This window comes from Bacillus rossius, chromosome 16, assembly GCF_032445375.1.
Source record: "Bacillus rossius redtenbacheri isolate Brsri chromosome 16, Brsri_v3, whole genome shotgun sequence".
In the NCBI taxonomy this organism is placed as follows: domain Eukaryota; kingdom Metazoa; phylum Arthropoda; class Insecta; order Phasmatodea; family Bacillidae; genus Bacillus; species Bacillus rossius.
In genome coordinates, this window is record NC_086343.1 from 23,017,837 (window position 1) to 23,033,588 (window position 15,752).

Genomic DNA, 15,752 nt, shown 5'->3' on the forward strand with positions numbered 1-15,752 from the left:
CGGCGGTATCGACAGCTCCGCCAGGAGTATAATCACCATGTAAGGGAAGTCAGACTGGAGTCATGGCGAAGTTTTGTGGAAACTGAAGGTAACAGGGATCCATGGGGAATAGTATACAGAATAGCTGCTCAGAGGCGGCGAGTGGCTGGAGCGATGCATGGGTTGAACATTGATAATCAGTTCAGCACGGATATAGTGGAGAGCTCGGCTGAGATGATGGGAATGCTTCTCCCTGACGACTCCCTTGTCGGGGAGAGCAACTCGCATATGCACACCAGAATGAACATCTTAGAACCATATCATGCGGAGGACACTCCCCCCTTTAACAGGGAAGAGCTTACGGATGCAGTCAATAGGATGAAAAACAGAAAAGCCCCTGCGATAAAATAACGTCAGAAATACTTAAGAGGGTCTACCCCAGGATTTCAGAACATCTATTGCAGTTATATAATAAATCCCTCGCTGAGGGAAAATTTCCGAAGACCTGGAAAAAGGGCATCCTTAGAGCCCTCTACAAAGGTGATGGGAAGGATCCGGCTAATGCGAAGTCATACCGGCCTCTCACACTACTGCCAGTTCTGGGGAAAGTCCTCGAAAAGTTAGTTAACAGGCGGCTCACCCTCCACCTTGAGCAAGTGGGGGGATTGCACATCCGTCAGTACGGCTTTCGATCTGGTGTTGGAACGGAAACCGCTCTGCATGACCTCCTCAGCAGTGTGGAGCGATGTACGGAAAAATACCAGATGGGGATATTCCTGGACATCGCCAGTGCCTTTGACACAGCGTGGTGGCCAAGTATCCTCAGCCGGCTGAGAGAGCTCGAGTGTCCTCAGAACCTCTACTCCTTGTTGTGTGACTTCTTTCGCGACCCCATAGCTGTGGTGGAATTGCGGAATGCGGAAGTAGAAAAGAATTTGTCGAAGGGCTGCCCCCAGGGCTCCGTGCTTGGTCCCCTGTTATGGAACATACTGTTCGATGGATTTCTCCGGATTCGGCTGCCTGAGGGTTGTGAGATCTTTGGGTATGCTGATGATGGACTCATTCTCGTTTCAGGTGGTTCCAGGGCCGCTATTGAGTGGCGATGTAATGAGATCTTGGGGCAGATTTCATCTTGGGCTGACTCGGTGAAGCTTCGGTTCTCATCGGGAAAGTCCAAATGCATGATGTTAAAGGGCAAGTTTAGCGGAGCCTGGGCTCACTACCCACATGTGAGCCTGGGGGGTGAGCGCCTGAAATTTACCACCACTCATAAGTATCTGGGAGTCTTACTGGATTATCGGCTCTTATTTGCTAAGCATTTGGAGTACGTTTCCCAAAAGTCTGTGGTGATGTTTCATCGCCTCCGAGGATTGTCCCCGACCAACCGGGGGCTATCGTCGCCTACGCTGGCATGTCTGTACAGGGGGGTGTTCATCCCAATCATGACTTATTGTGCAGTCGCATGGTGGCATCGTTCAGGATTAGTACACATGAGGAGGAAACTGCAGTCGGCGCAGCGTGCTGCCCTTCTTGCGGTTACCGGGGCCTACCGTACTGTATCCAATGACGCTCTGCAGGTTCTCGCTGGGGTAATCCCACTGGATCTGCTCGTGGCTGAAAAAGGGCAGCTTGCTGCCCTGAATGCTGCGGGCACCCTCAGGCCTGAGGACCACATAAGGCTCAGGGAAGTGACCATGGGGCAGTGGCAGCGCAAATGGGAAGCCAGTGAAAAAGGTAGGCATACCTATGAGATCTTCCCGAATGTACAAGAACGACTTCAGTGCAAGCATATAGAACTGACGCGAGCCACGGTTCAACTTCTAAATGGGCACGGTAACTTTAAGGCCAAACTACACCAATTTGGTCTTGCAGAGAATCCGCTGTGTGGGCACTGCCACACAGTGGATGATGTCAGGCATGTACTGCATAATTGTGAAAAAGTTGAGGAATTTCGTGAACAACTGAAGTTACACCTGGGTCTGATTGGGTGTGACTACGACCTCGCAAATGTGGTGGCGCGGAGAGAGAGTTGGGTTCTCTTCCGTGAATTTGCACGGAGAGTCATAGTGAGACTTCAAGTGGCAGACGAAACCGAGTCACTGGCTCCGTGAGCATTCCCCTTGCAGCTGTGAGCGGAGTAGTATTCAACTACTACTGAGATACTTGACATATGTACTCCTGGATAAGGCACGCACCAGGACAAATTGACTAACTACTGGCTAGTCAGGACCCTAATGGGGGACCTGGCCCCAGTGGATAGTCCTCAATTATAGAACAACCTGGATGACTGATGGGTAGCAGTGTGCTGAAGCATGTCCGGCAATTTGTATAAGGGTATATAATGGACATATAATCTATGTAAAAATATAATCAATATATAATGAACATGTACTGGACACATAATCAATATATAATGGCATTTAAAGGACATATAGTGGATGTATTTATATATTCCTCGTGGTGATGGTTTTGCTGGGCTGTGGAAGCACCTGACTTGAACCCTTACCTGCATATAGCCCCATGAGGGGATTTCAGTCTACAGGTTCCTATGAAGCCACTATGGGTAACCGTAGTGGTGGAGGGGACATGTTTTCTGGATCTGGTAGCTTCAGTAAGGCGGGGCTCTGGACTATACAGATCTGTAAGCAGACTCCCAATCTACCCTTAAAGGGCGCACATTTGGGAGGGGCGGAAGGCGGGTGCGTTGGCCTTCGGGCCTCCGAAAACATGAATAACTAATTCTTTGAAAATAGTCAAGAAAGTATCTGGACGTTATCTAGTTAGTGTTTTTTTTAACAAACTTCTAGAACCACAGCAAAACTGGTCGCTGTTTTAAAATGACTTCATTTTAAATAGTTAGGGGTAGCAATCTTATTCATCATACATTTTTGTGACGTATTGTTTCTCCCAAGTAATTCAATGATACCATTTTAAAACAGCAAAAAATTTTGCAGGGATTATAGAACGTTGTTCAATGATGCTGTGTAATCAGTTTTAAAAACTTTCTCAGTTACATTTTACTAGGAGGTTGTAAGGTGCCTAAGATGCCCCGTTGATTAAAATAACACATAAATTATATATATAAATAATTTAATATTGTGCACATGAACATAATATTATCAACCGATAATTTTAGCAGCAATAAATTAAGTCTTATACCGGTTTTCAGTCGTGGGTTGACTTCAGAACCGAATGTACTTCCGATCAGTTCGTAAACTTTTCGTCAGACCAGCAATGGTACACAAAAATACTTTAAATAATAAAAATATGTATTAACATGTTTGGCGCTTTTTGTTCCTGTCCCTCCCCATTTAAGCAAGATTTTAGGTGTCCCACGTACTCGCAGATGACGTAGAATATCAGCCATACAAAAAGGGCTTCACGCGCGGCCGCAGACACTACATCACGCCAGTTAGCCGATCTAACCGGTGGGGAGCTTCACTCCCCCGCCGAATTAGGTACACGTAACTTTTATAGCATTACACAGCCTACCAGCGCACACACAGGCCCGTGTGCCAAACTTGTCCCACAAGACACGCACCCCCGCCGTAGATTCAAATGATTCTTCACCAGTGTGGGGTGCACCTGATTTACTATGCACTTGGCGAGTTATAGAAACTTCGGTTTCTAGCCTCGGTCACACTTACTGCCCCGGATGGCAATATGATGAATCGGCGTAGGGCAGAACGACTTGGCGACCGTGTGCTTGTGGCCTCCGCCGCAGGTGTCGTGGATCCGGCACCGCGACATCCACCTGCTGACGGCCGGCCGCAACACGTACACCAGCGACCAGCGCTTCCAGGCCATCCACTCGCCGCAGACCGAGGACTGGGTGCTGCAGGTGCGCTACCCGCAGCGGCGCGACTCCGGGGTGTACGAGTGCCAGGTGTCCACCACGCCGCCCATCGGCGTGTCCATGCGGCTGTCCGTCGTCGGTGAGTGTCGTCTGTTCCCATCCCCCTGCCCGGCCGGCAGCTCTTCCTCCTCGCAGTTACCTGGTCTGATCCTCCTTGCATTTACCTGGTCTGATCCTCATTGCATTTACCTGATCTGATCCTCCTTGCATTTACCTGGTCTGATCATCCCTTGCATTTACCCGGTCTGATCCTCCTTGCATTTACCTGGACTGATCCTCCTTGCATTTACCTGGTATGATCTTCCTTTCATTCACCTGGTCTGATCCTCCTTTGCATTTACCTGGTATGATCTTCCTTTCATTCACCTGGTCTGATCCTCCTTGCATTTACCTGGTCTGATCATCCTTGCATTTACCTGGTCTGATCCTCCTTGCATTCACCTGGTCTGATCCTCCTCGCATTCACCTGGACTGATCCTCCTTGCATTTACCTGGTATGATCTTCCTTTCATTCACCTGGTCTGATCCTCCTTGCATTTACCTGGTCTGATCATCCTTGCATTTACCTGGTCTGATCCTCCTTGCATTCACCTGGTCTGATCCTCCTCGCATTTACCTGGTATGATCCTTCTTGCGTTTACCTTGTCTGATCCTCCTTGCATTCACCTGGTCTGAACATCCTTGCGTTTACCTGGTCTGTTCCTCCTTGCGTTTACCTGGTCTTATCATCCGTGCATTTACCTGGTTTGTTTCTCATTGCGTTTATCTGGTCTGTTCCTCCTTGCATTTACCTGGTCTGATCCTCCTTGCATTTACCTGGTCTGATCCTCCTTGCATTTACCTGGTCTGATCCTCCTTGCATTTACCTGGTCTGTCCTCCTTGCAGTTACCTGGTCTGATCCCCCTTGCATTCACCTGGTCGGATCCTCAGCGCATTTACCTGGTCTGATCCTCCTTGCAGTTACCTGTTCTTATCCTCCTTGCATTTACCTGGTCTGATCCTCCTTGCATTTACCTGGTCTGTCCTCCTTGCAGTTACCTGGTCTGATCCCCCTTGCATTCACCTGGTCGGATCCTCAGCGCATTTACCTGGTCTGATCCTCCTTGCAGTTACCTGTTCTTATCCTCCTTGCATTTACCTGGTCTGATCCTCCTTGCATTTACCTGGTATGTCCTTGCAGTTACCTGGTCTGATTCCCTTTGCATTCACCTGGTCGGATCCTCAGCGCATTTACCTGGTCTGATCCTCCTTGCATTAACCTGGTCTGATCATCCTTGCATTCACCTGGTCTGATCCTCCTTGCGTTTACCTGTGTATTTTTGATAGCAAAATTTGCAACCGATCTTCAAACACCGACGTCATAGTAGACCCGATTTAATACCCCAATTTTCGTAATAAATACTCAGTGTTATCTCCAAAATCCTATATCATATTACCAAAAACAACCGTAGCCATGTGTTGTACAAATTTACAATATATTTACTGTGGTATAAGAGAATTAATTTTTGGTAACTGTTTTCCAAAGGAACCTTCGGTATAATTACATTTAATAAAAGGTTTTTGTGCACAAGGGTCTGAAAACGACGAGACAGTTGCAATAAAAATAAAACAGTAAATACAGTGAAACCACAACTTTGTACAATAAAGAAACAGACAGAGGAACTGAACGATGATACTAAACGGATAATCTGGGACAATATAGCAACGCACATGCGAACCCAGCGATGAAATTAATCAAGCCGGTACAAAACGGTGATATTGTTCTGCCTAGTACCTTCCACGGAATGACGTTTGCTGTCTTTACATTTGACGTTTGACGTAGGGCTGATTTCGGATTTTTTTTTTTTTTACGTGAATACGTCTTTAAAGTTGCTTCCATAATAGGAGACAATTAAAAAAAAAGAATGGTAACAAATTCGGGGGATACAGTTTGGTGTTGCAGCTACGCATCTATCATCTCCATCCAAAATTTTAATTACACCACTGGATAGCTAAAGGTTCAAAGAATTCGTTACGCTAAGTGAGGACTGTGACGCATCGCGCGCGGTGGAGGGGGAAGCGCCGCCATTTTGAGGTCGTTTTGATATTTCCATTTAGTATAACTTTTGACTCGGAGAAGCTACGACGTTGGTTTGAGTTTAAATCGTCAGCTCTCGTCAAAATATATCGATTGCATGTATAAATCATTCGTGTAAAATAGTTACAGTGAATATGTATGGTGTTAAAATAAAAAATATATAGGGTAGTTCCGGGAGTGATGGACCATATTTTTGTTTTATATATTCTTCTGAATATTTGTGTCCAACGTCATATATTATTAGTCCAAATTAAGAGCAGTGATGTTTCCTTTACGTTTTGGGACATGAATATGTTGAATCTGATTATTTTGTATAACTTCAACCCTTTATAAAAAATAAAAAAAAAAGGTTGCATGGTCCATCTATCCCACAGTCCTATGGGTGAGATGGTCCACATGGCCTACACGCGACTTCTTAGTGTTCAAACGTGATTATAACATGCATAAAACAGCGTATTTTATATGTTGTATGGATAGTATTAGCTGTCACGTGCACGTATTCACGTACAACACACGGCCGTGTCCACCAAAAACAGTTTTACCATCAGTCAGTAGACCGAAAGCTGTTTTGTCTAAAGTTATTTAATTAACAGCCAGTAGACAGAAACAAGTTGACCGACAGGCAGTACACCGAAAGTCGTTTGACAAACAGGTAGTAGACGGTAATTAGTTTTGAGAAAATTCGTTTTATCAAACGGAAGTAGTAGTAAATATTTTTTTCCCCAACTTCTATACGCATCTGTAATGAACTTCTAAATTAAAATTAGGCTTAAAAAATCAGTTGCAATTTTTGAGAAATAATTGTTCAAGCATAGCCTATTTACAAAACTCCCATGCTCAGGTTCACGTGTAGTAATAACGAGTGATGCGAGCCCGTGAGTTCATGTCTCTTCCCGGACGACGGACGACGACGGAGGCGCGTGTTGCTGTCCGCAGAGCCGGTGACGGAGATCGTGGGTGAGCCGGACATGTACATCTACAAGGGCAGCACCATCAACCTCACGTGCATCGTGAAGCACAGCCCCGAGCCGCCGCTCGCCATCTTCTGGACGCACAACCTCGAGGTGAGAGGTCTCGCCTCGCCTCGCCGCCGTCGTCAGCCAGCGACACCGGGGGAGCTGAATTGTTGCCCCTTGGAAGGGCAGCCCATCAGGATTTTTCTGACAGTAGTGTTTTTTAAAGGTTGTCTTAATTTTTGCCCCTTGGATGGGCAGCCCTTCAGGATTTTTCTGACAGTGGTGTGGTTAGTTTAGATTAGGTTAGGTTACGTTAGGTTAGGTTAGGTCACTTTACAAACTAACCACTGTCAGAAAAATCCTGAAGTGCTGCCCATCCAAGGGGCAACAATTCGGACAACCTTTCAAGAACACCACTGTCAGAAAAATTCTGATGGGATGCCCTTCCAAGGGGCAACAATTCAGATAACCTTTCAAAAACACCACTGTTAAAGATATCCTGATGGGCTGCCCTTCCAAGGGGCAACAATTCAGGATTATAAAATTACGAAAATAGACACATTTTAAGATACTGGAAGGGCTTCCCTTCCAGTTGCTTTACAAACTAACCACTGTCAGAAAAATCCTGAAGGGCTGCCCATCCAAGGGGCAACAATTCAGACAACCTTTCAAAAACACTACTGTTAGAAAAATCCTGATGGGCTGCCCTTCCAAGGGGAAAGTTTTCAGGATTATTTAAACTCTTAAGGGAGTGTGTTTTCAGAAATTGGATGGGCTGCCCTTCCAGTCTCTGTACAAATAAACCACTGTCAGAAAAATCCTGAAGGGCTGCCCTTCCAATGGGCAACAATTCAGTCGTCCCGCGACACCTACAGATAGTCGCTCAAATTACTGTGCACCCAGATTTTCATTTTCGATGTTACACTCCTTTTCTTTTTTTTCTTTTTTTGGCGCTTTATGAGAAAAAAATGACGGTAGTGAATCCTTTACTATGCGCGCCAGCATGCGACGAGATTTTCACAGGATGAAAAACGAGACATCTAGCGGGTGGCAACTGAAATAGCCCGGGGAAAAAAAGCCACATAGAAATAAAAATTGTATATGTGCTTTAAAATCGTATAATTTGGTGATTGTTATTGAATGCTGGTCCATAACATTAAAAACATTATGAATATCAGTAATATAAATTGCGTTTATAAATTTTTTCACGTGTATTTATTGAAGTGAAGTAAAGTTTCCGTTATGTATTATTTATTTGCACTGTAAATTATAAATTAATTCATTATTATTTATAAAATAACTAAAATTAATAAATAAGAATAAAATTTTCGCATATTTGTAGATTTTCATTATCAACTAAAATTTATCTGGATTATTTTACTTCATTAAATGATTAATTTTTTCGCGTGTTTACATTAATACTGAATACTGTGTTACTCCAGTTACTTTTATTATATATTCTTTTCAAATGATTTTATATAGCGTCATAGTACAACCACTTATTTATTATTTTGCATCCTCCTAGGAATGCTTACTATCCGTGCAGCTGCCAATCTGCGCGTCGAACGAACATACAATTCTATTATTGGCGACTGATATGATTAAGAGTGTATGTAGGATGTGTGGAGATTAATTAAACAGAAAAAAATTAATGCTGGATCTGATTCAAACATGCTCGGAAAATTTTACTGTAAATAACATGCAAATTCAAAGATCAGAAAAATTGCACAATTGTAGGCTACATAATACACAAGAGGCAGGTTAGATATCCCTATCACGCACACATCACAAATTTAGAAATTGGATGGGGGAAAAAGATACTCTATATAAATATGTGGATGAATGCTTTAAAAATAATGTCAAGATCGCTTAGCATTTATCCAAGTACACAAGATACTATAAGTCATACGCAAGTAATTGCGACAAGGTACATAACTACAATTATTTGCAACAAACCCAAAGTTGCTTAACTGAGTATGAATAATAATCTTTACCTGAATAACAAGCGTAGAGGCTAAACACATTTCTACATAAATTACCCGATATTAATTCATTAATTTTTGATAACATAATTTGCAACTTGTCTTCAAACACCCTCATAGTCATAGTAAAAAATAGGCAGAATTAGGAAACAAACCAAACGTGGAATAGCATTAAAACTTAGGAAGTTAGAAACTATCAGAGTATATATAGATGAAATATGATCACATGAATACGATTCAGGTAGATGGAATAAATAATACGGTAAGACCCAATTAGGCGCCAGTAGGCCAAATTACAAGAATATATACGCAGCAAATTGGGTGAATTTGGGTGACTAAGAATAATCGCACTCTTTAAAAACACAAAGAATACAACTAAATCCACAAAGCAGATTAACCCGAAGGGAAGCAAATAATCAGGGCTTATATTTAATAACCTCCACCTCCCTTCTCCCCCCTCCCCCACAAAAAGGACAAGAACAATCATGGCTATAAATGACACGGACGCAATACGCCTGTGCACATCAAGACAAAACAAAAGCACAGCAAGACCTCATAAAAAAAAAACAGAAATCGTTGAACATATTTTCTAAATTGGCAGACCAAAAGGGAATGTAAACAAAGACTACTTCAAAACTAGAAGTTACATTACTAGGCTCTGCCACCACACATAGCAAACCACACACAGAAAACCACACATAGCAAACCACACACAGCAAACCACACACAACAAACCACACACAGCAAACCACACACAGCAAACCACACAGAGCAAACCACACACAACAAACCACACACAGCAAACCGCACACAGCAAACCACACACAGCAAACCACACAGAGCAAACCACACACAGCAAACCACACACAACAAACCGCACACAGCGAACCACACACAGCAAACCGCACACAGCAAACCGCACACAGCAAACCGCACACAGCAAACCACACACAGAAAACCGCACACAGAAAACCACACACAGAAAACCACACACAGAAAACCACACACAGCAAACCACACATAACAAACCACACATAACAAACATTACTCGCATTATGCCTCACAGTGCTCGAACGAGTGCGCCGCGGAACACAAGCGGCTCCGGCTAAGGAATACATCCGAACGGGCTGGCTTCAAAGCCGCACAGCATATTTAAGCCCTGCGAGAGCGTGGAATGCGCACGCGCAGAAGCGAAAGAGGGGATGTGACGTACAGTGGCGTAGCCAGGATTTGTGTATGGGTGGTGTCAAGAAGCATGGCCCCCCCCGTATTAAAGCGGGGGGTCCGGGGGTCCTCCCCCGGGAAAATTTGGATTTTAAGGGTAAAATAGTGCTATTTTAGCAGTTTTCGGTTATTAAATTTAAATATTGTAATTGTAAAAACTTTATTAATTTTAATATGAAATTTGTTTGAGTGATGAATAAGAAATTAATTAAATATTTGGTGCTAAGGGGGGGGGGGGGGGGGGGGGTTTTGAACCCCTGAACCCCCCCCCCCCTGGCTACGCCCCTGGTGACGTAGTCAGTGCTGCGTCACTTCCTGTTGTCACTTATGTTTGCCGGTTTCTTTGTTTAATTAATATCTTTATTGTGTAGCTAATTCTAGTTCATAGGTTTTCCCATTTATTTTAAGGTGCTTGTTAAGAAAATATGCGTGGTGATTTTATGTCACAGTTGGTACAGACTTGCAAAGACTGTCTCTAAAGAAATAGAATAGAGGAGACAGAAATCAAACTGTTTAATATTTATAATTTTTTTGTAATAAGGTGACTTTTTAGAGGATTTAAATATTCATATATATCTTGTGATTTTATATTTTCTTGGGCGAATAAATATTCGTATATAATGTATTATGTAAGTGTGTGAGTGTGCGGTCGTGTGTTTTACGTGAAGGCGAAGGCTGGTAGTGTCCGGAGGGGCGAGAGAGGGGAAGTTTATGCCGAGAGAGAGGACGAAAATGGGTATCACTGAGGGAAAGGTTTGTTTGCCTCAACAAAATATTTGTTCGTATATGGTGAAATATAATACATTTTGTCAATTCAAACAAATATTTTGTAGTAGGAAAGATTCTGTCAACCCAACATAATGGTTTTGTCATCTCAAATGTATATTTGGTTAGGTGTAACGAATCATTTTTTATTCTTACCGAGTTTGGTTAAGCTAACAAAATATTTTGTTCTACCAAGTAAATATTTGTTTCACCATATATAAACAAATATTTGTTTGACTCGAACAAACCCTTTTCTCTGTGTAGATTGCATTAATGGTGCCCACTCGACCACATGAGATAATGAGGTATACGGTATTGGATCAACCTTTTTGTGCATGGCTTACGTCTTAAAACCATTTATTTTAGTTAGCTTTCATAAATCGGTAAAAAATTATACTTTTACCCTAACCCTGAAGAGTTCGGTATTCTATAGTTCTGGGAAAACTTAATTTTTTAATAATATTTGTAATGTTATACTAAAAAAAATAAAGATTTTTAATACAAACATCAATTATTTCATGCTTGCAGTACCTGTTAGGTACTGACGTTACCTAAGAACTTGTTTTTTACGCTCGGCATATTATTTTTAAGAATTCCACGTTGAATTCCGTGTCCGAGTTTTGGTACTGCAAGTGTGTGTGTTCGCAAACGTGAGGACACATCATTAACCTGCTCGTTACCGGGGTTAGATGATGTTTGCACGTCTGCGGCGAGCACCGACAGACGCGCTCGCGTTTTGTTTTTTCTCGACGTGAATGATCATGTTGAGCACGAGGCGGGGATTCGCAGGAGTCTTAAGAGACCCCACCGCGGGAGAGGGCTCCACCTGTTCCTCGAGCTTCTATACTAATGACGCCGCTGGTCCCCTGGCGAGAAGGGAGCCGGGGTAACTCCCTCCGCGTCGAGCTATTCCGCTGACGTCACGCCAAAGAGGAAGGAAAGACAGCGGAGAGTGGGCAGTCTTGCAGAGAGGAAGGGAAGCGACAGCGAGTGCTTGCTGCTTCAAGGGGGAAGTACAGATCTAGTAGTACGCCATCTTGGGTTCAATAGTTTCTTTTTTTGGGGGGGAAATGTCCTAGAGTAGTGAATTCTCCATGAAACTGAAAAGAAAAAAAAACGAGAGGTATCTATTCACAACTACAAATATTCCCTTGATTATCTCAGAAAACTAACTTTAGGGTGTGCCTCCCATTTCAGGTCAAGATTTTATATTTACAGTAATTACAGATAAACGTATAGACTTTTTCAATTGTTTAACTTTCACGAAATGAAAAATATATACAGCGCATACTTTTTGCATAATTAGCTGCCAAAGTTACATATTTTTAACGTTTTTTTGGGTTGTACAAATAAAAAAATTTAATTTATTGCAGAACTAAAACTTTTAATGTTTAACTGTCTACTTCAAGAAATGGTTTGAATTTCTTTCAGAAAATATTAATTAATTTTACCTGGCATTTCAAAATTCTCAAATTTGTTATGTTTTTGACAGCCAAGAAACATGAAATGAGTTTTTGTGATAGAAATGCAAACCATATCATTAAGTAGCCAGTGGCATTGCAGTTAAACCTAAAAAGTTTCAGTTCTGCAATAAATTAAATTCTCCTTATTTGTACAACCCAAAAACATTAAAAATGTAACTTTGACAGCTAATTATGCAAAAAGTATGCGCTGTATATATTTTTCATTTCGTGAAAGTTAAACAATTGAAAAAGTCTAAAAGTTTATCAGTGATTAATATAAATATATAATCATGACCTCAAATGGGAGGCACCCCCTTAACACAGCCAATTTTTTTCTGAACCGTTAACATATTAATGTACTTGGCCAAACCAACTGTTTAATATTATTTGATGGCAATAAAAATATTTAGAATATTGCAATGCTGCTCTTGATAAAATATTCTCAGTGTGCGAAAAAAAAACCTGAAAAGCACATATTTTTAACATCTATTGCTGTCTTTAGGTCATATCTTTTTAATGAAACTGATAGAGCAATCGATTATTTTTGCAGTCTGGTCCCTTTTTTTTTTTACTTTTATATACAGGTATTTGAACTCATGAGCTAGTTTCATAGTGCGTCTTTTTTTCTGTATTTTAGTATTAATTTAGGTATGTTTCCATTTACCGAATAAATAAATATTATTTAGCAAAAATACTTTTAACATTTATTATTGAAAACATGCCTTCGTCAATGCAGAGAGCACACATTTAAAATATATCCTAGGAATATCGCTCAATAATGTCACTTTATACTTTCTTCTCGCAAGGTTAAGCCAACTGCTCTCAACTTCAGACACCCCATTGAATTATGTGCTGAGCCTTAACAAATTATAATTTTCAATTATAAACCTTTAGGTTTTATGACTAAATAAAATGGCGCTCTTGAGACCCAGTACTACCAAAACATCCGCGCATGCGCCGAGCGCCTTACCACTACTACACGCCAGGTGATGCGCTGGCGTAAAGCCTTTTTTCGTCCCGCTACGACCAACTATATGGGACTTTAAATGTTAACATATGAAAGCAAATGCGCGCGACAAACGACGAAGGGATGTTACACGTAAATGTAATAGTTTTATGATCATAAATATGCAAATTTTCCTAACCGAAACCACATCGGTAGTGCCAGTTTAAAAACGCACGTAAATGCGATTTAGATATTATTTCAAAAATTGACATACCATTAGGTATAAATAAGTAGTAATTTTAATTTGTGTTATTCAAAGGCAGGCAAAAGAGCAGAATGATTAGTTGATTTGGCTCTAAAGAACGGATTTTCTAACGATCTTCGCGACCCTTAACGCCGCAGATAGACAAGACACTTTAAGGGGGGTGCATTCCCTTCTAGATACATATTTTTGTATGCTTTCTTATTTTATTATTTTTAATTAAATTTTTAAAAATTAAACTTCTTTTATACGATTTTTTAAATTATTTTTAAAATTAAATTTAAAAATTAAATCTTACTAATTTTTTGTATAATTTCATTAGTTATTTAAAAAACTAAATTTTAAAAATAAAACTATTAGTGCCAAATCTGGCACTCTTAGTTATTACGTTTTATGACATTGATATCATATCACCACAACGCTTTAGGATTTGTTGTTCGATCGCAAATTTTGTCACCGGACATTATCTAGCTATTATTTCGTCACAAAAGTGATGATAACTATAACACTTAAGTGAATTTTGACCGCTGTTGGATAACACGTAGTAAATAACTGGTGAAAAAATTTGTGATGAAAAATAAAATCCCAGACAGCTTTGACTGTCATGAAACTTGTCTCGAATTTGACAGTTGTCAAAAGTTATGACTGCCGGTGGCACTTCCACTAGCAAAGCATCACGTGATATTTGTTTGCGAACACTGACAACGACATGAAGTTGTTAACAACCACTGTTGTCCAAACAACAGTGGCGGAATGATACGTGGACAATTGGCACTACTTTCAGAACTATCACATTTTAAACCATTTACAGGATAGAGACTATGATAATTGAAATTTACAAGGATAGCCCTTAAGCGGGTATGTCCCGTTTCAGAGTATTATTTTATAATTACGTTTAACACAGTTAAACTTGTATTCTTGTTGAGTGTCCGAACGTCAAAAAAAATATGTGTGTATGTGTATATATATATATATATATATATATATATATATATATATATATACACACACACACACACACACAATTCATAATTTTGCATAATTAACTGGCAAAGTTGAATTTTAAACCTTTTTGTGCATATCACAAGTTGTGAAGTTAATTAAACCTAAAACGTTCCAGCTTTATATTTCATTTCATTTTCCTTATCCATACCGCAAAAAAAAATTATAAAGCCAACTTTTCCAGATAATTATGCAAAAATATGCGCTATATATTTTTCATTTTATGAAAGTTCAACCACTCAAAAAGTCGAAAAGTTTAACCATGCGGAACGTAAATATAAAATGGTGACCTGGACGGGAAATACACACTTAAAAATGGTAATGACGAGAAAGTAAAATAACCAACATTGGTATGTAAATCATGCGTAGGCATCCTAATGCATTTAAATTTCTTAGTTTGTGAGTTTTATACACGCCAAAACTGAAGAGATCATCGCCGTTTTGATCAAGTTACAGGCACCACCATCAGATTGACGGTCTCCTACTGGTAGTCTTGACAGCCAACCTTGCCTTTAAGGGACCCCGCCCTAGTCATAGGTGTGTGTTTGTGGTAATGAGACGGTTTGATTAGTGTGTCTCTCGCTGGTGCTTCTAGCGCGGTGTCGCCTCTAAGCGCAATGCTGTGGACTGGCACAAAGTATTTACGTCGTGCATAGGACAACTATGAGAACTGAGTGGCAACCTTTATATTATATGGCGGAGAAATGAAGATAAAGTTGTAATGCAAGTCCCTAGAGTGCTTTCAAGGATCTGTACCGGGTGTTTCATGCCTAAACATTACTCTGAAAACACGCTTGATATCAAGTTTCATTCTTCTAAAAATACTATTTAAAAACAAAATACGAAAACAAAATTACTCATCCGTCCTCATTAATGCTTTTCGTAAACAAATCCCACTCAGATATCTTGAGCAGTTTTTAAATATCGGAGCTCAATCTGAATCTCTGCACACACGCAAATGTGCCCAGGTATGTGAGTGTTACCCAATTGGCTTTAAGCTGTGGCCCAATCAGAGACTTCTTTCCTCACTTTTCGGCCGGGTGGTTTTGGTCAAATCGAAGGTTTGGGCTTCCATGATTTGTTGTGGCTGCTGGCCAATCAGTTAGCTCTTCTCTTTTGGTTGGCTGGACTCTAGCCATTCTGAGGCAGTCTTGTGTTTTGCCGCATGCAGAGCTTGGTTTTTTTTTAAGTTTTCTGAAGAGAAGTTGGTTCCCAGATTCCGATTTGTAGAAATCCTTC

General features: G+C 41.0%; 1 protein-coding gene across 1 annotated transcript in view; it reads left to right on the forward strand.

Annotated features, from left to right (window-relative positions):
- Nucleotides 1-15,752, forward strand: part of LOC134539836 (zwei Ig domain protein zig-8-like) — a 437,284-nt gene that overhangs the window by 344,402 nt on the left and 77,130 nt on the right. Inside the window, exons 4-5 of the mRNA XM_063382136.1 lie at nt 3,704-3,914; nt 6,850-6,977. Coding sequence (XP_063238206.1) covers nt 3,704-3,914; nt 6,850-6,977 — 339 coding nt within the window. The remainder of the gene's footprint in view (nt 1-3,703; nt 3,915-6,849; nt 6,978-15,752) is intronic.